The sequence below is a fragment of the Argiope bruennichi genome, chromosome 6, assembly GCF_947563725.1.
Source record: "Argiope bruennichi chromosome 6, qqArgBrue1.1, whole genome shotgun sequence".
Taxonomy (NCBI): Eukaryota; Metazoa; Arthropoda; class Arachnida; order Araneae; family Araneidae; genus Argiope; species Argiope bruennichi.
In genome coordinates this window covers 26,247,961-26,269,356 of record NC_079156.1, presented here as the reverse complement: position 1 = coordinate 26,269,356, position 21,396 = coordinate 26,247,961, and the positions used below count along the sequence as shown (strand labels likewise).

Here is a 21,396-nt window from a genome sequence, read left to right as displayed (position 1 = left end):
ATATTTTTCTTTTTTTTATGTAATTCTCCAGACAATTCGAAATTTATTAAGACCTATACAACACTCTCTACTTCATCGATTAAATTTTTTTTTTCTTTAAATAAATCTAAAATTCATACATTTCAGGGATTTATAGTTCTTGCACGTGCACAGAAATCACTCCTATTCAAAGCATTGTGCTTTTTGACCAGATTTTGGAATTTCATATACGAAATCGTCAACTTTGTTTAAAAAGTTATAATTCCGCCTTAATCGTAAGAACTGTGGTCTAATGGTGAGAACGGTTGAGAAGCTTATCTTTTTCTTGAGGTCCCCAGTTCGAAATTCGGATTCAGTCGATAGATATATCTATATTTTTCTTTTTTTTTTATGTAATTCTCCAGACAATTCGAAATTTATTAAGACCTATACAACACTCTCTACTTCATCGATTAAAATGTTTTTTCTTTAAATAAATCTAAAATTCATGCATTTCAGGGATTTATAGTTCTTGCACGTACGTAGAAATCACTCCTATTCAAAGCATTGTGCTTTTTGACCAGATTTTGGAATTTCATATACGAAATCGTCAATTTTTTTTAAAAAGTTATAATTCCGCCTTAATCGTAAGAACTGTGGTCTGATGGTGAGAACGGTTGAGAAGTTTATCTTTTTCTTGAGGTCCCCAGTTCGAAATTCGGATCCAGTCGATAGATATATCTATATTTTTCTTTTTTTTTATGCAATTCTCCAGACAATTGGAAATTTATTAAGACCTATACCACACTCTCTACTTCATCGATTAAAATTTTTTTTCTTTAAATAAATCTAAAATTCATGCATTTCAGGGATTTATAGTTCTTGCACGTGCGTAGAAATCACTCCTATTCAAAGCATTGTGCTTTTTGACTAGATTTTGGAATTTCATATACGAAATCGTCAACTTTGTTTAGAAAGTTATAATTCCGCCTTAATCGTAAGAACTGTGATCTGATGGTGAGAACGGCTGAAAAGTTTATCTTTTTATGAGGTCCCCAGTTCGAATCTCGGATCCAGTCGATAGATATATCTATATTAATCTTTTTTTTATGTAATTCTGCAGACAATTCGAAATTTATTAAGACCTATACAACACTCTCTCCTTCATCGATTAAAATTTTTTTTCTTTAAATAAATATAAAATTCATGCATTTCAAGGATTTGTAGTTCTTGCACATGCGCAGAAATCACTCCTATTCAAAGAATTGTGCTTTTTGACCAGATTTTGTAATTTCATATACGAAATCGTCAATTATGTTTAAAAGGTTATAATTCCGCCTTAATCGTAAGAACTGTGATCTGATGGTGAGAACGACTGATAGGGTTTTCTTTTTTAGAGGTCCCCAGTTCGAATCTCGGATCCAGTCAATAGATATATCTATATTTTTCTTTTTTTATGTAATTCAACAGAAAATTCGAAATTTATTAAGAGCTATACAACACTCTCTACTTCATCGATTAAAATTTTTTTTCTTTAAATAAATCTAAAATTCATGCATTTCAGGGATTTATAGTTCATGCACGTGCGCAGAAATCACTCCTATTCAAAGCATTGTGCTTTTTGACCAGATTGTGCCATTTCATATACGAAATCGTCAACTTTGTTTAAAAAGTTATAATTCCGCCTTAGTCGTAAGAACTGTGGTCTGATGGTGAGAACGGCTGAGAGGGTTTTCTTTTTTAGAGGTCCCCAGTTCGAATCTCGGATCCAGTCGATAGATATATCTATATTTTTCTTCTTTTTATGTAATTACACTGGCAATTCGAAATTTATTAAAACCTATACAACACTCTCTACTCCATCGATTAAATTTTATTTTTCTTTAAATAAATATGAAATTCATACAGTTCTGGGAATTGAAGTTCTTGCACACGCGCAGACATCACTCCTATTCAAAGCATTGTGCTTTTTGACCAGATTTTGCAATTTCATATACGAAATCGTCAACTTTGTTTAAAAAGTTATAATTCCGCCTTAGTCGTAAGAACTGTGATCTGATGGTGAGAACGGCTGAGAAGTTTATCTTTTTTTGAGGTCCCCAGTTCGAATCTCGGATCCAGTCGATAGATATATCTATATTTTTCTTTTTTTTTATGTAATTCTCCAGACAATTCGAAATTTATTAAGACCTATACAACACTCTCTACTTCATCGATTAAAATTTTTTTTCTTTAAATAAATCTAAAATTCATGCATTTCAGTGATTTATAGTTCTTGCACGTGCACAGAAATCACTCCTATTGAAAGTATTGTGCTTTTTGACCAGATTTTGCAATTTCATATACGAAATCGTCAATTTTGTTTAAAAAGTTATAATTCCGCCTTAGTCGTAAGAACTGTGATCTGATGGTGAGAACGGCTGAGAAGTTTATCTTTTTTTGAGGTCCACAGTTCGAATCTCGGATCCAGTCGATAGATATATCTATATTTTTCTTTTTTTTTATGTAATTCTCCAGACAATTCGAAATTTATTAAGACCTATACAACACTCTCTACTTCATCGATTAAAATTTTTTTTTCTTTAAATAAATCTAAAATTCATACATTTCAGGGATTTATAGTTCTTGCACGCGCAGACATCACTCCTATTCAAAGCATTGTGCTTTTTGACCAGATTTTGCAATTTCATATACGAAATCGTCAACTTTGTTTAAAAAGTTATAATTCCGCCTTAGTCGTAAGAACTGTGATCTGATGGTGAGAACGGCTGAGAAGTTTATCTTTTTTTGAGGTCCCCAGTTCGAATCTCGGATCCAGTCGATAGATATATCTATATTTTTCTTTTTTTTTTATGTAATTCTCCAGACAATTCGAAATTTATTAAGACCTATACAACACTCTCTACTTCATCGATTAAAATTTTTTTTCTTTAAATAAATCTAAAATTCATGCATTTCAGGGATTTATAGTTCTTGCACGTGCACAGAAATCACTCCTATTGAAAGTATTGTGCTTTTTGACCAGATTTTGCAATTTCATATACGAAATCGTCAATTTTGTTTAAAAAGTTATAATTCCGCCTTAGTCGTAAGAACTCTGATCTGATGGTGAGAACGGCTGAGAAGTTTATCTTTTTTTGAGGTCCAGAGTTCGAATCTCGGATCCAGTCGATAGATATATCTATATTTTTCTTTTTTTTTATGTAATTCTCCAGACAATTCGAAATTTATTAAGACCTATACAACACTCTCTACTTCATCGATTAAAATTTTTTTTTCTTTAAATAAATCTAAAATTCATACATTTCAGGGATTTATAGTTCTTGCACGTGCACAGAAATCACTCCTATTCAAAGCATTGTGCTTTTTGACCAGATTTTGGAATTTCATATACGAAATCGTCAACTTTGTTTAAAAAGTTATAATTCCGCCTTAATCGTAAGAACTGTGGTCTAATGGTGAGAACGGTTGAGAAGCTTATCTTTTTCTTGAGGTCCCCAGTTCGAAATTCGGATTCAGTCGATAGATATATCTATATTTTTCTTTTTTTTTATGTAATTCTCCAGACAATTCGAAATTTATTAAGACCTATACAACACTCTCTACTTCATCGATTAAAATGTTTTTTCTTTAAATAAATCTAAAATTCATGCATTTCAGGGATTTATAGTCCTTGCACGTACGTAGAAATCACTCCTATTCAAAGCATTGTGCTTTTTGACCAGATTTTGGAATTTCATATACGAAATCGTCAATTTTTTTAAAAAAGTTATATTTCCGCCTTAATCGTAAGAACTGTGGTCTGATGGTGAGAACGGTTGAGAAGTTTATCTTTTTCTTGAGGTCCCCAGTTCGAAATTCGGATCAAGTCGATAGATATATCTATATTTTTCTTTTTTTTTATGCAATTCTCCAGACAATTCGAAATTTATTAAGACCTATACCACACTCTCTACTTCATCGATTAAAATTTTTTTTCTTTAAATAAATCTAAAATTCATGCATTTCAGGGATTTATAGTTCTGGCACGTGCGTAGAAATCACTCCTATTCAAAGCATTGTGCTTTTTGACCAGATTTTGGAATTTCATATACGAAATCGTCAACTTTGTTTAAAAAGTTATAATTCCGCCTTAATCGTAAGAACTGTGGTCTGATGGTGAGAACGGTTGAGAAGTTTATATTTTTCTTGAGGTCCCCAGTTCGAAATTCGGATCCAGTCTATAGATATATCTATATTTTTCTTTTTTTTATGTAATTCTCCAGACAATTCGAAATTCATTAGGACCTATACAACACTCTCTACTTCATCGATTAAAATGTTTTTTCTTTAAATAAATCTAAAATTCATGCATTTCAGGGATTTATAGTTCTTGCACGTGCGTAGAAATCACTCCTATTCAAAGCATTGTGCTTTTTGACCAGATTTTGGAATTTCATATACGAAATCGTCAACTTTGTTTAGAAAGTTATAATTCCGCCTTAATCGTAAGAACTGTGATCTGATGGTGAGAACGGCTGAGAAGTTTATCTTTTTATGAGGTCCCCAGTTCGAATCTCGGATCCAGTCGATAGATATATCTATATTAATCTTTTTTTTATGTAATTCTGCAGACAATTCGAAATTTATTAAGACCTATACAACACTCTCTCCTTCATCGATTAAAATTTTTTTTCTTTAAATAAATATAAAATTCATGCATTTCAAGGATTTGTAGTTCTTGCACGTGCACAGAAATCACTCCTATTCAAAGCATTGTGCTTTTTGACCAGATTTTGGAATTTCATATACGAAATCGTCAATTTTTTTTAAAAAGTTATAATTCCGCCTTAATCGTAAGAACTGTGGTCTGATGGTGAGAACGGTTGAGAAGTTTATCTTTTTCTTGAGGTCCCCAGTTCGAAATTCGGATCAAGTCGATAGATATATCTATATTTTTCTTTTTTTTTATGCAATTCTCCAGACAATTCGAAATTTATTAAGACCTATACCACACTCTCTACTTCATCGATTAAAATTTTTTTTCTTTAAATAAATCTAAAATTCATGCATTTCAGGGATTTATAGTTCTGGCACGTGCGTAGAAATCACTCCTATTCAAAGCATTGTGCTTTTTGACCAGATTTTGGAATTTCATATACGAAATCGTCAACTTTGTTTAAAAAGTTATAATTCCGCCTTAATCGTAAGAACTGTGGTCTGATGGTGAGAACGGTTGAGAAGTTTATATTTTTCTTGAGGTCCCCAGTTCGAAATTCGGATCCAGTCTATAGATATATCTATATTTTTCTTTTTTTTATGTAATTCTCCAGACAATTCGAAATTTATTAGGACCTATACAACACTCTCTACTTCATCGATTAAAATGTTTTTTCTTTAAATAAATCTAAAATTCATGCATTTCAGGGATTTATAGTTCTTGCACGTGCGTAGAAATCACTCCTATTCAAAGCATTGTGCTTTTTGACCAGATTTTGGAATTTCATATACGAAATCGTCAACTTTGTTTAGAAAGTTATAATTCCGCCTTAATCGTAAGAACTGTGATCTGATGGTGAGAACGGCTGAGAAGTTTATCTTTTTATGAGGTCCCCAGTTCGAATCTCGGATCCAGTCGATAGATATATCTATATTAATCTTTTTTTTATGTAATTCTGCAGACAATTCGAAATTTATTAAGACCTATACAACACTCTCTCCTTCATCGATTAAAATTTTTTTTCTTTAAATAAATATAAAATTCATGCATTTCAAGGATTTGTAGTTCTTGCACATGCGCAGAAATCACTCCTATTCAAAGAATTGTGCTTTTTGACCAGATTTTGTAATTTCATATACGAAATCGTCAATTATGTTTAAAAAGTTATAATTCCGCCTTAATCGTAAGAACTGTGATCTGATGGTGAGAACGGCTGAGAGGGTTTTCTTTTTTAGTTGTCCCCAGTTCGAATCTCGGATCCAGTCAATAGATATATCTATATTTTTCTTTTTTTATGTAATTCAACAGAAAATTCGAAATTTATTAAGAGCTATACAACACTCTCTACTTCATCGATAAAAAGTTTTTTTCTTTAAATAAATTTAAAATTCATGAAGTTCTGAGGTTTGAAGTTCTTGCACATGCGCAGAAATCTCTCCTATTCAAAGCATTGTGCTTTCTGACCAGATTTTTTAATTTCATATACGAAATCGTCACTTTTGTTTAAAAAGTTATAATTCCGCCTTAACCGTAAGAACTGTTATCTGATGGTGAGAACGGCTCAGACGTTTATCATTTTTTGAGGTCCCCAGTTCGAATCTCGGATCCAGTCGATAGATATATCTATATTTTTCTTTTTATTTATGTAATTCAACAGACAATTCGAAGTTTATTAAGAGCTATACAACACTCTCTACTTCATCGATTAAAATTTTTTTCCTTTAAATAAATCTAAAATTCATGTATTTCAGGGATTTGTAGTTCTTGCACATGCGCAGAAATCTCTCCTATTCAAAGCATTGTGCTTTTTGACCAGATTTTGCAATTTCATATACGAAATCGTCAACTTTGTTTAAAAAGTTATAATTCCGCCTTAGTCGTAAGAACTGTGGTCTGATGGTGAGAACGGTTGAGAAGTTTATCTTTTTTTTGAGGTCCCCAGTTCGAATCTCGGATGCTGTCGATAGATATGTCTATATTTTTCTGTTTATTTATGTAATTCTCCAGACAATTCGAAATTTATTAAGAGCTATGCAACACTCTCTACTTCATCGATTAAAATTTTTTTCTTTAAATAAATCTAAAATTCATGCAGTTCTATTATTTGGAGTTCTTGCACATGCGCTGAAATCACTCCTAATGAAAGCATTGTGCTTTTTAACCAGATTTTGCCATTTCAATTACGAAATCATCAACTTTGTTTAAATGGTTATAATTCCGCCTCAATTGTAACAACTGTGGTCTGATGTTGAGAACCGCTGAGAAGGTTGTTTTTGTTTTGAGGTCCTCAGTTCGAATTTCGGATCCAGTCAACAGATATATCTGTATTTTTTCTTTCTTTCTTTTTTTTTTTTTTCATTTAATTCTCTAGACAATTCGAAATTTATTAAGACCTATACAACATTCTCTACTCCATCGATTAATTTTTTTTTCTTTAAATAAATCTGAAATTCATACAGTTTTGGGATTTGGAGTTCTTGCACATGCGCAGATATCACTCCTATTCAAAGCATTGTGCTTTTAGACCAGATTGTGCCATTTCATATTCGAAAGCGTCAATTCTGTTTATGAAGTTATTATTCAGCCTTGATCGGAAGATATGTTGTCTGATAGTGAAAACGGCTGTGAAGTTTTTTTTTTTTTTTTTTTTTTTTTTTTTTTTTTTTTTTTATGTCCCCAGTTCGAATCTCGGAACGAGTCGATAGATATCTATATATATTTATTTTTTTATGTAATTCTCCAGGCAATTCTAAATTTATTAAGGCCTCTCCAAGTTGTGCTTTATCGAATAAAATTATTATTTCTTTAAATAAATTTAAAATTCATACAGTTTTTTGATTTTAAGTTCTATCACATGCACAGAAATCACTCCAATTTAAATCATTGTGCTTTTTACCAGACATCCATCCTATTTCATATACGAAGTCGTCAATTGTGTTTAGAAAGTTACATTTCCGTTTCTATCGGAAAAACTTTGGTTTGATATTGGGAGCGGCTGTGAAGTTCATTTTTTTCTTGGCCCTTAGTTCAATTATTTGGACTATTCAATAGATATATCTATATTTTTCTTTTATATATATATGTAATACTTCAGACAATTCTAAGTTTATTAAGACATATGCTACATTTTCTACTTCGTCGAGTTAGTTAATAGTTATTAAAAATGGTTTTAAAAAAAAGAAAAGAAATTTGTTGTAGTAATTATGTTGATTAATTTATATTTTTGTTTCAATATTTATGCATTGAAAATTATTTGGATGGAATGGATTAAGGTGTAGTCTGTCTACATTCAAATTATTTAGAAATAAGATCCATTGATCTTTTGGCTTCCTATATAATTTTTTTTATTTAATCATCTTTATCGCTATCGGTTGTAATGAAACAAGAGTAAGTGAAAGGGGTGAAGTCGGGAAGAGGAGGGACTTAAATTTTCTCTGCTTAGAGCATCATAATTCCCGCCGAAAGATGTCAGCATTTATGCATCAAACATTCCAGAATATTCGAATTACAATATAGAACATTTCCTATGTTCTAATTTTAAACAATGGTGAAATAAAATATTATGGACTTTGATTTGATTTTTTAAAAAATAAATAAGATTTTTGAAGGAAATGAACTTTGACTTAAAAAATTTTTCGAATAAAAGTATTAAAGTTAAGGGGTTAGTAAGGAGCATTTAAAATCGAGGTTAAATATGGTCTCTATTGTGCTTTGATCAAACAATTTTATCGCTCAAATCTGAGATTTTAATTAGATATTAATAGTTGTGTCTTTAACTATTATGGTTTTTCGGGGATAGGAGAATTGCCAAATAGTTCATGTTTTTCTCATGTTTTTATGTTCTCATGTTTTTATATCTTTTCTGCGAAAACTTTTCCTGACTGCAAATTAGCAACTCAACTCGGTTATTTCTCCAAACACAGAATATAAATTCATTTTTGTTGATAAATAAATATTAGCGTTGTGTTGTTTTAAAAATTTTGATTATTTGGTACATTTGCAAATTTAAAAAAAAAAAATCTTTTTGTAATTGTTAGATATTTTACTTCTCCGACAATGTCGTAAGTTTTTATTATTCTGTTTTATTTTTGTATATGAAATTCGCACTGATCACCTTATGTTTGTGTCTTAGAATCTAACCGGCAGATCCTAAAATTTCATTTTTTTTTTTTTTTTTCTCCCTTAAAAGTACGATGTTTATGCCCTTAACCTTTTTGAAATTTCAGATTTCAATAAACAGCCCTTCTTTCTCAGATATGGGGAGCGATAATGCACGCACAAATACATTGATAGTTGTTATTATTCCATTTATGTAGTTCTACTATTTGTATAAGTAATTCCTAGATTTAATCAACATAATTTTATAGTTTAGTTTCTGAAAACTGTGAATTTTAAATTATTTTCACTTTTATTGCTTTGGATTGAATTTATAATTGACGGATTTTTTTAATCAACACTATTCTGATATTATTATTGAACTTAAAATGTTTGAAAATAATATTAAATGGTAGAATTATATACTTTAAACATTGATTTTAATTGAAATGTTGAAATATTTGAATTTGTTCTTTTAATTTGATTGTTGTTTTTTTATCCTTTTGATGTTTGAAAATAAATAGTGAGGTAAAGAAAGGGATAAGAAAAAAGAACCTATTAGTTTATATGTTAAAAGAATGTAAAGGTATTGTGCTTTAAAAGTTTGTCTGATACTATGTATTATTAATTTACAACAGAAGAAGTGATAAATTTAGATTTCTCATTTGAAATCTATTTATTTCTTGATATAAAATTTAAGAAATTAAAATTGTATTTCTTTTATATTTTGAGTCTTTACATCTGCAGATGTTTTCTTATGTAGCTCAATTGCACTTAGAAATTATGTCCTTTTATTGTTTTATTAATATTTAGCAACTTAATTTCATATTTGATTGATTGAAAAGAGCTTATAAGTCAGTTCTGACTTTGAAGTTTGAAAAGAAATGTCACTTTCACTTGATCAAGCCTATAGGTGCTGTCCAGTTTTATAATTAAATGTCCTATTTTCTAGAGACTGCATAAAAAGATTGCATATATTTATAATTAAAATGAATTACTATAAACATTTTACTGCAACGTTTGTTTTATATAAATACATTTGCACATAGTAGAAAGAAAAGATGAAACAAAAATGGAGGGGGGGGGAGGGAACCGCCCTTCAGTAAACCATTTTGTCTTTACTTTAAAATGTGTAATAATTTCAAAACTTTATGATTATATTATTAAGTTAATTATTTTTAATTAAATATTTCAAATATTAAATTATTGTCATAAAAAATTATTATTTGCTGAACATTTACGTAAAAAGAAACATTTAATGCTGTTGTGAAAATATCTTTTTCAGATTTACATTGAAAAGTGGCCAGAAAAATGATGCTGGACCTGGTTTTGTTGGAATAAAATTTTGTCAGGAATGGTAAATATGTAATTTTAATTATTAGCAATAATTTGAATCAAAATTTTTTCTGTAATTTTGTTTTGTATTTATAAATGTCTCTAATGTTATTTGCTTGACCTTATATATTAATTGTTAAATTTTATTGTAATTTTTGCAGTTTAATAAGTGTTTCATTAATGTTATATATAGGGATTGCAATACCAGACCAAAATTTCAATACCGGTATTAGAAATTTTAGAAAAAGAAAGAAAACACTGGTGTTTCTTTGTTTTATTTGCAAGTTTTGTTAGAGAGTGTAAATATCACAAAAAATAATTTGTAACTTATAAATTATAACAGTATATAATCACAAAAAAGTAAAGGAACATCTTATTTATTTAAATCACAAAAAAAGTGTAAATATCACTATTCAGTCTGTGGTACTATGACAAATTTTTGAAATGTGATCTTAAAAAACATAATGCATCAATTGTATTGTCATTAAGTCTAAAAAGTAATTTTGTGTAAAAATAACCAGCTGCCGAAAACGCTCTTTCGGCATCTACGCTAGCTAGTGGTACTGTTAGCAATGCGCTATATATTTTTTCAAGTATTTACCTCTAAATCCCTCATCTTCAAATAAATTGATTTCTTGTCGGATGGTTTTGGATATAGCTGATTTCTGTATTGTATTTTGGTTCGTTGGAATTTTTTTAATTTATCGCTAATTCTAATTTTTGTTCAAAACACAATTCCTTTTCACTATCGGCAGTAGTGACATCATAATCTTCGATAATTGAACTGAATTCTGAATGTGGATAGGTTTGTGGGTAAAAAGTTTTAAGAAAATTTACTCTAAACTTAATCAGATTTGAATTGGTTATTTTCTTTTCTTCTTTTTCATTTTCATTTTTAAAATCATTATAATTATTTAAATACCAAAAGACATTTTCTATTTCGGTATGCCTTTCTTCTGTGCGATTTTTCAATGTAATATATAATTCTTTAGATAGTGATGTGTGCTGTTTTTTCAGTGACTGCAACATGAAATTTATTGTTGCATTAGCTGTTAATAAATTAGAATCTCTCCGACATAATGCCTCAATAGTCAGTTTTATTGGAAGTAGAGCTGATATAGTTCTAAATGTTAAGTCGAATTCACTATCTGAAAAATTAATTTACAGGTTTAAGTTGATTATTGCTTTTTGGATTGGATTTCTCAGTTTCAAAAATCGTTCCATCATTAGGAGTAAACTGTTCCAACGTGTTTTAGAATCTAATATTAACATATATTCTGTTTTATTTTCAGTTAGTATATATTTTAGTGATATATCCTTTTTTATAGGGGAACGTTTAAATATCTTAACAATTTTTCAAACTTTATAAATTATAGGAAGCAATTTTCGATAGTTTAATGTTTCATCCTCATTAACAATATCTTCTTCAACAATTACATTGTCATTATCTTCATTGTCAATATCACTAGCACTCTCTTCAAAGTCTGAATCCGAAGTTTCTATATCCACAGTATTTGAATTCTTCTGTTCTTTATTTTTATGGTATAATACATCTATTACTCCTAATTGAATTCCATGTGCATAGCACAACTGCTGATTTGCACCAATCAACTTTCCAACTTTTGTCATAATTGTTGCTCCATCAGTCGTTATGGATACAATATTTTCTTTCAGGGATAATCCATGTTTCGCTAATTTAGATTTAAGCAATTAATTAAGCCATTAATTAGCTAATTAATTTCGCCCGTTAGGAGACATAAAAACAAAAACGTATGCTATTTTGTCATATTGGCGATCCCTGAACATATAGCGGAGACAATTTTAAAAAATTCTAGTAAATACCGAAAAACCGGTATTTAAACTTGTGAATACCAGTATTACAAAATTGTACAAATGGCTCAAAATACCGGTATTCGGTATACCGGTATTGCAAGCCCTAGTTATATATTCTGTTAAAATAAAATATGTAACTTTATGTTGTGTAACTTTATTTCTATTCAAACTGAGAATATCAGTTACTTTAAGCAATTTCTAAATTTTATTTCTTCTTGAAAGATAGCAGACTGCTTCAAAGAATTTTAAAAGCCTGCCAAAAATTTATATCATCTTTAATATATTAATGTTTTTTTAATTGATAAGAAATTTTAATAAACCATATGATTAGAAATTTGTAGGGAGTTGAATGATTTAAAATATCTAATATTTTCATTCAATTGAAACATGAAGTGTTCTTTTTTTTTTATTTATAGAAATAATTTTTAACTGTAGTTTTAATTAGTGAATTATTTAATTAATTATCTCAGAACATTCACTAAAGCCTCTCTTATGCTTTTCTCAGCATTTGTCAACAAAGTTTTTTAAAACTTTATTCAGTAGTCTTAATTTTTATTATATATAAATTATTTATGAATTTCACTTTTATATCAAAAGATATAAATTTCACAAAAATATTAATCTTTTTATTAAATTACAATAAAGGATTTGTTCACTTGATGTCATTTTTTTTTTTTTTTGTAGTAACAACATGTTGTACCCCAGAGAAGATAAAGAAAATAAAGTACTTCTTTATGCAGTAAGTATATTACCCTTTTTGATTAGATATTTAAAAATGTTATTTTCATATATCTCAGTTGCATGTTTGATCATCAGTATCAAAATTACACATTGTTATACTCATCATTTCTGTCATTCTGTATGGAAAATGTTAAAATTGCAAATAAAAGAATTACATTTACATTAAGTTAAGAAAGTTTTATATTACCGAAGGAAAGACTAAATAACATTGGAAGGAATTTCTAATGGAGTTACATTTAAAAAGCTGGTAACATAAAAATAAAGGAAAAGGTAATCCATTCTAATTTTAATATTTAAAATTAGAAATATTATTTCTATCCAGCCTCTATTTCAATTAAAAATATTATTTGAAAAATTTTTTAGACTTCACAATTTTTTTTTCTCGAGAAAGTACTTGGATAATAGAAAATCTGATATCTCACTCTATACATCGTAAATTTCAGTAAATTTATCATCTGCTATATCAGAAGTAAAAAAGTATTGTATTTTAGTTAGGCAAATTCTGCTGTCAAGTTAAAACAAAAAAAATTTGAAAAAGAGAGTCCAGGTTAATAATTTTCTATTCAGTTACATAAAGTAACCTATCAAAAGTTCCATTCTTTAAAGATTTTTTTTTTTTTTAATACAGTAAAGGTACATGATGTAAAGTCTTTTATTTATAGCCCTTTAGAAAAGTACATTTTGTTAATTCATATAAATATATTGATGTTCATTGTTGACAATGCATAATTTTTTAAAATTCTTTTGTTGTGTTACATTTTAAAAATATAATTCATTTTCTGTGTCCTATAAAAAAAATTCCATTTTTCTATGCAAATTACTGTATATATGTATACTTTTAAATTAGCTATGATCTTAAAATAATTTTCTTTCATTTAAACTTTATCATCACTGTAACTTTGGAATTGCACTGGTCTTTAATTTTCTCCTGGAATTAAAATATTGAGTTTTGCAAATTTCTTCTAAAATTATGTAAGAGTAAAATTCTTTTTCATACTTGTTGTTTTCTACTTACTCTGTTCATCATTCTGCTTTCATCATGTCTTAAACTTGGAAATCTTGACAAAAGTTAAAAATTCAACTATATCAATGAAATTCTGATGAATAAAAAGTGTTAAAAATGTAACTACTTTTTCAGTTCATATTATATATATTTATATAAATATATAATATGTAAAATTAGAAAATTGATTAATTTCTGTGTTTTTAAACACTATTATCCTATTTAAGTTTTCTTAATGATCTATAAAAAGTAATAATGTTTTTTTTAATAAGGTTTATCTTTGTTAAATTCTAATGACATCTAAAGCCTAAAACTTTATATGGGCAAAATGCATACAAGATTTCCTATATATTCTTGTAATTTTATAGTATTGCTTATAAAACTATTTATCAAATGAGGCAAATCAAATAACTATTTTACTACTTTCAATATTATTTAAATGTAATGATTGAAAGTAATAATTGTTTCATTTTAGTTCCTTTCTGCAATTATATGATCTATTAAAAATATTTCTTAAAACTTACTTTAAAAGGGGTTTTTTCCCTTATATACTGTCTTGAAATTTCTTGAACTAAATGTGTAATTACTACTTCATAATTGATTTTTCAATGTTCAATTTTGTATTTATAGTGCAGAAATTGTGACTATCAAGAAGTTACCACCAACAACTGTATATATGTAAACAAGATTACACATGAAGTAGAGTAAGTTCATCATTATTCTTAATTATTTGTCCCATGGATTTCTAAATTTACTTATGCATGTATTATTTTATTTAAGTTATAAAGCATCGGGATTAAATTTATAAGATTAGCATTCATCTTTCATTTGAATTATTGTGTATTCATGTTAATATGAATTCTCGTATTTTATCTTTCAATTTCAAATCAATAAGATAGTTATCCAATAAATTAAGAAGCTAAACATTAATTCATCCAAACCTATTTCACTTTTGTTCTGTTTCTTTAAGATTTTAATGAAAATTATAAAGATTAGAAAGAGAAAATTTGTTAAGATATATAAATAATGTTCTTATTTTTATACAGAGAGACAGTAATTTTGGATTTTACAGGAATCCTATTTCTTATATCAAGATCTTCTCAATCTGATTAAGTTTTTTCCAAAGATGGAGAGGATTTGTTAATAAACAGTATTCAAATGTTTCCAGTTTGTTGGCAGACATCTGCAAAATTTTGACACATTAACTAATCTTGATCTTCATATTAGAATTGACTGGATTTGTATTTTGATCCTTTTGCATTTGATTAAGTTGAATTTTAAAATTGACAACCTCTTTCTCTGACTTAAAGTCGTTTTATGTGCTTTGATGCATACAGTTTTACTTGGGTTAATAATTAATATTTGAAAAATTATATTATGAAACATTTAAATCCTTATATGTAGTTACATTTCCTTTTACTTTATGAAGTTGACATATTTATTTTAATAGAATGCATTTAGTTATAATTTATTTCATATCAGTTTAATGAGTTTAGTCACACTATCTGTTCTTTTTTTCAGTCCTATAAGATTACCTTGAATTATATATATGATCTATTAATTAGATATAAAATGTGTACCTAGCTATATTTTGAAATATATGCCATCCCCTGTGTATATTGTATGGCATATGAATCAGTAATCTTTCTCTGATTTTGCTTTAGAAAAATATATATTAAATATTTGCAATATGATTGTTATTATAATAGACTGCAGAATATCCTTCTTATTGATGGCATGAATACTGTATAATTTATGTAATATTATAAATTTTTTAAATAAAAATTCTTTTTATTTTTTGGGATCAGAAAAATTTGTCTGCAAACCTTGTTATAAATTTCTAAGGTATTTTACTTAATAATTTAGGCATTTTATTTTTTAAATTTACATTCCTTAAACCTTCTTTATCTTCCTATTAAAAGTTCATCTTCATCATATTAATATGCTTTCATCAATTTTCATTATAAAATTTGAAAAAGTATGCATTAACACTGTAATAAAATAATGAAACATAAAATTTATTTTTAGAAAGTTATATATTTTGTATTGTTTTTATAGTTATGTTTGTATATTCTGAATCACATTGATATTCTTAATTATAAAATGATGTTGGGTTTAACTCAGCCGTAATTTTCTTTCTTTCTTTTTAATTAAATTCTGAAGTTGCAATAAAAAAAATTCAAAGCTGAAATTTATTTAATGTGAGAAATTTATGATGACTAATTATTTTTCAACAGAACACATCTTAAATATCTTCTTTTCCTACAGTGAGCTGACACAAATTGTTTCTGATGTAATTCATGATCCAACGCTGCCAAGAACAGAGGACCACATATGCCCTAAATGTAATCACAAAGAATCTGTATTTTTCCAAGCTCAGAGCAGAAGGGCTGAGGTTTGTATTTTAGTCTTCATTTCAGTTTTTCTGTTTAGAATAATCATACGATTATTCTAAAGTAGTACATATTTTTATGTAAATATACTTATTTTTATAATTTTATATATCTTGTTTGCCTATGCATTCAATTTCTTTTTTTTTTTTTTTTTTTTTTTTTTTTAAATACTTTACAGCCAGTATTGGTTGATTAAATGGAATAATAAGCAGATTTGCTGTATTCTTGAATTTTTATAATTTGACCGTAGAATTTTGCGTTGAATTGCTGAATAATACATAATGCACCCTGATAAAAAAAATTTAAGATTTGACATATCAAATTGCATTTGCAATTTTTCAAATAATTTCAGTTTGATGTTGTTTTTAATGCAAATTCTATGCATAGACAATATTGCATACTTTGGTAAATAGTTCAGTTATATTTGAAAAATATAAAAGAGGTTTCCAATTATAATAGCATAGCATTAGGAATAAGACATGGTAGCAGGTTCATTTGCTATGGCATATTGTTATGAATTATATAAATTTATTTTTAAATTTTCTGTTTGATTTCGTCTTTCTTTCAAAGCTGCTTTGAAACTGTGCTAATTTTTAAACATAGATTTGCAATGATTATGTTCTAATAAACTGTGGATTGTGAAACAATAATTCAAAATGTTCTTACCTGATTTTCAAAATGTATTCATAAGTCTTATTCATTTTTTATAATGAATAAATTTTATAATAAATAAATATAAATATAATATAAATTTTTTTATAATAAATAAATTCATTTCTTTTTCATAAGTCTTATTCATTCATTAATCTTTTTTTAGCATCTTTATTTTATTACTTTTATAGCTACCATACTTTAATTTTATTTACAAATCAAATTTCTCTCAATCAGATTTGTTAATAAAATTGTCTATAAGAGATTCTCACTAAAGTCAAATTATACCTCAAAGGTATTTTCTAAGCATGTATGTATATACACATTTGTGCATTTCAATTGATAAATTGGTTTTTATTCTAAAAATAGAACTTGTTTTTTCAAAATAACCATCGTTTTTAAAAATTACATTCTTTTTAAAATTTTCTATGAATTTACCCCATTTGCCCATTGGATAAAAGTTATCCAATTTTCCTTTTAATAAATTATTACTTGCATGTTTAATATTCAGAAATAATGCATCCAAGTTTAAATTTGGTGCCTACTTCTGATTCAGCTGTTTTTATTTTGAACAAAATTCATTGATTTTTCTTGTTCTACTCTACAGAATTTTTAAAAATAAATTAAATTCTAAATCTGTTGAAATTAAACATGCTGCAATCTTTAAAATGTATTCTTTAATTCTTGTGTATTGTATTTGTGTAGCTGTCATCTAGGAAATAATATGTGCTTAAATGTATATTCAATGAAATGTTATATAATTTCAAAACTTTATTACATCTTTTAAAATAAAATGACTTTATTCAAGTACTTCATTTCCTTATTTTGTTGCAATTTTGAAAAATTAATTGCCTTCACTTAAAGCATATCTTAGTTCAAAATTTTTTTTAAACACATTTATGAGAGTTAGGTTTAAAATAACATTTTGTAAGCTTTTTAAAATAATTATTTACATATACATATATAATAATGAGTCATGAGTTACCATTTTCTAAATCACTTATTGTGCTGCTTACCATTACATTTACTTATTCTGAAGGTGTGACAACAGATGCTAAACATTTAATGCAACAGACCAACTCCTCTCTTATCAGAATTATACCTGTGTATCAAATTTGGTTGTTGACATTCCTTTTTTATATGCATATGAATAAGTTGAAGTTAACTAAATTGTAAAAAATGGAAATAATAATAATTGGTAGAAACAATCATTATGGCAGTATCATTTCAGTACTATGTTAATATTAAAGTTGTATTCAAATAATCAAAATTCTTTGTAAAAAATTTTTTCTTTAAAATTAACTGGTTTCCTTTCCTGTAAAATATTATTCATCCCGAAATATAGGAAATACTTTTTTTATATTCATTGGAAATTCACACTAGGAGTTTTGTTCTTTTGCAAAATAATGAAAATTTCTCTACTTTCCCAAATGAGCCTATGAAAGTTCAATCAATTATAGTAAATGTGTCTTGTTTATATTTTTAGCATTATTAGTATCATTCACTTTTTTTAATGTTTGTAAATTTAACTGAATTTTTATGTTATGCACAAGTTAAATTGCAAAAAACAGGATGTTTTTCTGAATTTCTACACATTGGTCATTTTAATCTGAAACATGATTTTTGTATCAAAAATCAAACTTTCAATTATGAATAACCATTTTTTTAAAAAAATCAGTATGAGTGAGATAGATTTTGTTTTTAAATTAATTTTTGTTTTGATGGTCCCATTTAGGAACATTGACTTTAAAAGGGAATTTGGAATTGAATCAGTTGTTAAACATTTAAAACTCAATACTTTTAAACAATAATAACTAGTTCTGAAATCATTTTATCAAGTATAGCTTTATAGAAGATATTTATTCTTATTTTTATTTTCCAGGATGAAATGAGATTGTACTATGTGTGTACAAATCCAAATTGTTGTCACAGATGGACTGAATAAATGATTGGAAGGTTGTTTTTTTAAAATATTATTTTGTAAATAAAATTTTTTATAGGAAATTTGAAATGATTTTTTCTAACAAAATTCAAATAATTTTCTTATTAATCTTTATATAAATAAATTATCATGAGTGAAATATTAACACTATATGATTTGTTAACTTTTGATATGAAAATTCATGTGTAATGAATCATCACTGACTTTTGAATGAATCATTCATGACTTTTTATATTAAATGTATATAGTTATTTCATTATTAATTTCTTTTTATGTATTCTAATAAATACATACATGTAATCTATCATATAATTTATAATGTTATTTTCACCAGGGAAAAAACTAGATTTGAATGTCTTTTTTGCAATAGGAAAGGCACACTTAACAACTTATCTCCCACCCATCCTTCCTATCTGTGAAAAAGACAATTTTACAGAAATGGACAAAATAAATTTGTATTGAATTATTATCTTAAAGTTTGCTTTTTAAATTTGCTTGGTTAAAATCAGTTTTTTCTTTGTTCCCTGAAAACAATTTATTATTCTATTTAAACTACTTTACAAAACAAAAAGTTGAACCAAACTTAAACTCCATTTCAATTGATTTAATTATATGTTCTGTAGAGGCTGGTTCTATAAATGCCAATTCATACCAGTAAAGAATTGAGAAACTGCTCCAGTTCATTGCATAAATTGATAAAATAAAAATCACAGATGCTGACAACCAGATACACCATAGTTCATTATCTTGAAGCAATACTTTTTTTTTCTAGCATAAAATATAAACTATTCCTAAACATTTGAAGTGATATGAATAATTAAATTCAATTGAAAGAAAAAATATTAAAATATAGGTGAGACATTTTTTAACAGTAATAGAATGAAATTGTATTTAGTAATTTAATATTCATAAACAGAGTATTGAAAGCATTTCAATTAATGCAACATGAACTATCATCCATTTCCAAGTTGCAATAGAAAGTTGTTTGTCCATCTTATTTCTGATTTTAACTTTTATGTATAATTAATATATATTTTAATATGACTAATAAATATTTAAAATTTTCCTAGAATTTAATAATGGCTACATCTTAAATCTGAGATATATAATTGTTTTTTATCTAAAATTAAATAGATATAATACAAACATTGCCAATTTTTTTATTAATTAAATGGATTAAATTGACAGTTTATTTATTATTATTTTGAAGAAAAAAAATTGTTTTGGGAAGGAGATAGTTTGATTACTACACAAATTGAAGTAAATCCACACAAATATAGCTATCTACTATTAAGTTAAATTTCATGAAATGAAAAAGTTGCAAGAGGAAAAATGCATTTGAATTATCTATAAACGATCTTTCATAACTAAAGTTTTTCTAAGCAAAACAATTTAGCAACTGTTGTAAAATTCACCTTTTTTTTAATTTGCTAAATAGCTTGCTTATTTTATTATCATTCCAACAGTTGTCCTGTTAGTCAATTTTTTTCATTTCATGTAATAGTTAAGGCTGATAAAGTATATAAATAGATACCTGTTACTTCTCAAAAGAATTAACATTAAAATATTAGATGAAACATACTAGGCTTTTTTTTATTTGCTGTTTATAAATGGAAATAGTCAGACACATATATATGTGTGTAATAATTTCTTAAAGTAAATTTCATTAAAACTCCAGTTTTACTTTAACTTTTGACTTACGTGGACTTTGATTTTTCACATGAAAAAAATTGCCATCAGAAAATTTCTTTCAAAAACTATAAATTCAGAATACTTTCCTATGAGACTTTCTTATTTGGTTCATTCCATAACTTGAGATTATTTTCTTGAAATTATGAAGATCACAAGTCATTAAAGAACTCTACAAAATTATGTTTTGTCTCTCTCTCTGTATATATATATATATATATATATATATATATATATAAAGAAAACTAAACTTTCAAACTTGGTCCAATACCTTTTCTTTAACCCTTTGAAATACAGAATTTTAGAAAATAAAAAGATTTACTTTGGATACAATTGTTATTTCTTTTTATTAATTAAAAATAAATGATAAAGTTTTGTTATAGGATGGGACTCACTCTCACCTCAAATAATTATTCAAAAAATATTCCAATAATTTAAGAAATTTTTGATACAGTTTTTATCAATGAAAACATTTATCTGAGCTTTTCAACACATATTTGAAGAATCTAGGCACAAACATTCTCAAGAAAGTTTGTCTTCACACTTCAAAAAAAGTTATTTCAAACAATTGTTTTAAAATCTTTATCAAAGTTGACTGCTACTGTATCAATACACTAAGTGTATAATATTTTATATTGCCAATTCTTACCTGGATAGCAAACTGTTGCTATATAAATAAGTTCCTTTAATATATTTACTGAGCTCTGAATTTTTTTTAGCTCTATTAAGTGTTTAATTAATTAGAAAATCATTAAACCTGATAAAAAGGTATCTAAAATTTTAAAGGTCTAGCAACCGTATATTATGAAGCTTCAATAACACCGAAGTCTGCATAATCAGATTTTCATGAATTTGAAACAAAATTTCACATTTATATCTTAATAGTTGTGCAACTGTTTTCAGTGCTATCTACATTTTAGATGAAATCTTACAAAACAAAGACTTTTCATTTCGTATCTTTCAACTGTTTATTGTAATAGTCACATAGAAACAATTGCTTTAAATACCTGCTGATATTAGGAGCATGTTTCTTAAACTGTGGGTTCTGACCCTAAAT

At 26.9% G+C, this 21,396-nt stretch overlaps 1 protein-coding gene across 1 annotated transcript; it reads left to right on the top strand.

The window, feature by feature from the left end:
• The first annotated feature begins 8,557 nt into the window (after nucleotides 1–8,557).
• On the top strand, nucleotides 8,558–18,712 carry LOC129971062 (DNA-directed RNA polymerase II subunit RPB9-like). The gene is made up of 6 exons (XM_056084533.1): nucleotides 8,558–8,718; nucleotides 10,038–10,109; nucleotides 12,605–12,659; nucleotides 14,295–14,368; nucleotides 15,933–16,059; nucleotides 18,591–18,712. The coding sequence occupies exons 1-6, from the start codon at nucleotides 8,714–8,716 to the stop codon at nucleotides 18,651–18,653; spliced, it is 396 nt and encodes a 131-aa protein (XP_055940508.1). The 5' UTR covers nucleotides 8,558–8,713; the 3' UTR covers nucleotides 18,654–18,712.
• Nucleotides 18,713–21,396: the final 2,684 nt, after the last annotated feature.

Excerpts from the sequence above, each read along its gene's own strand:
- LOC129971062 (XM_056084533.1), top strand. Across the intron at positions 10,110-12,604 it reads ATAAAATTTTGTCAGGAATG|TAACAACATGTTGTACCCCA; the intron begins GTAAATATGTAA and ends TTTTTTTTGTAG. Across the intron at positions 14,369-15,932 it reads AAGATTACACATGAAGTAGA|TGAGCTGACACAAATTGTTT; the intron begins GTAAGTTCATCA and ends CTTTTCCTACAG.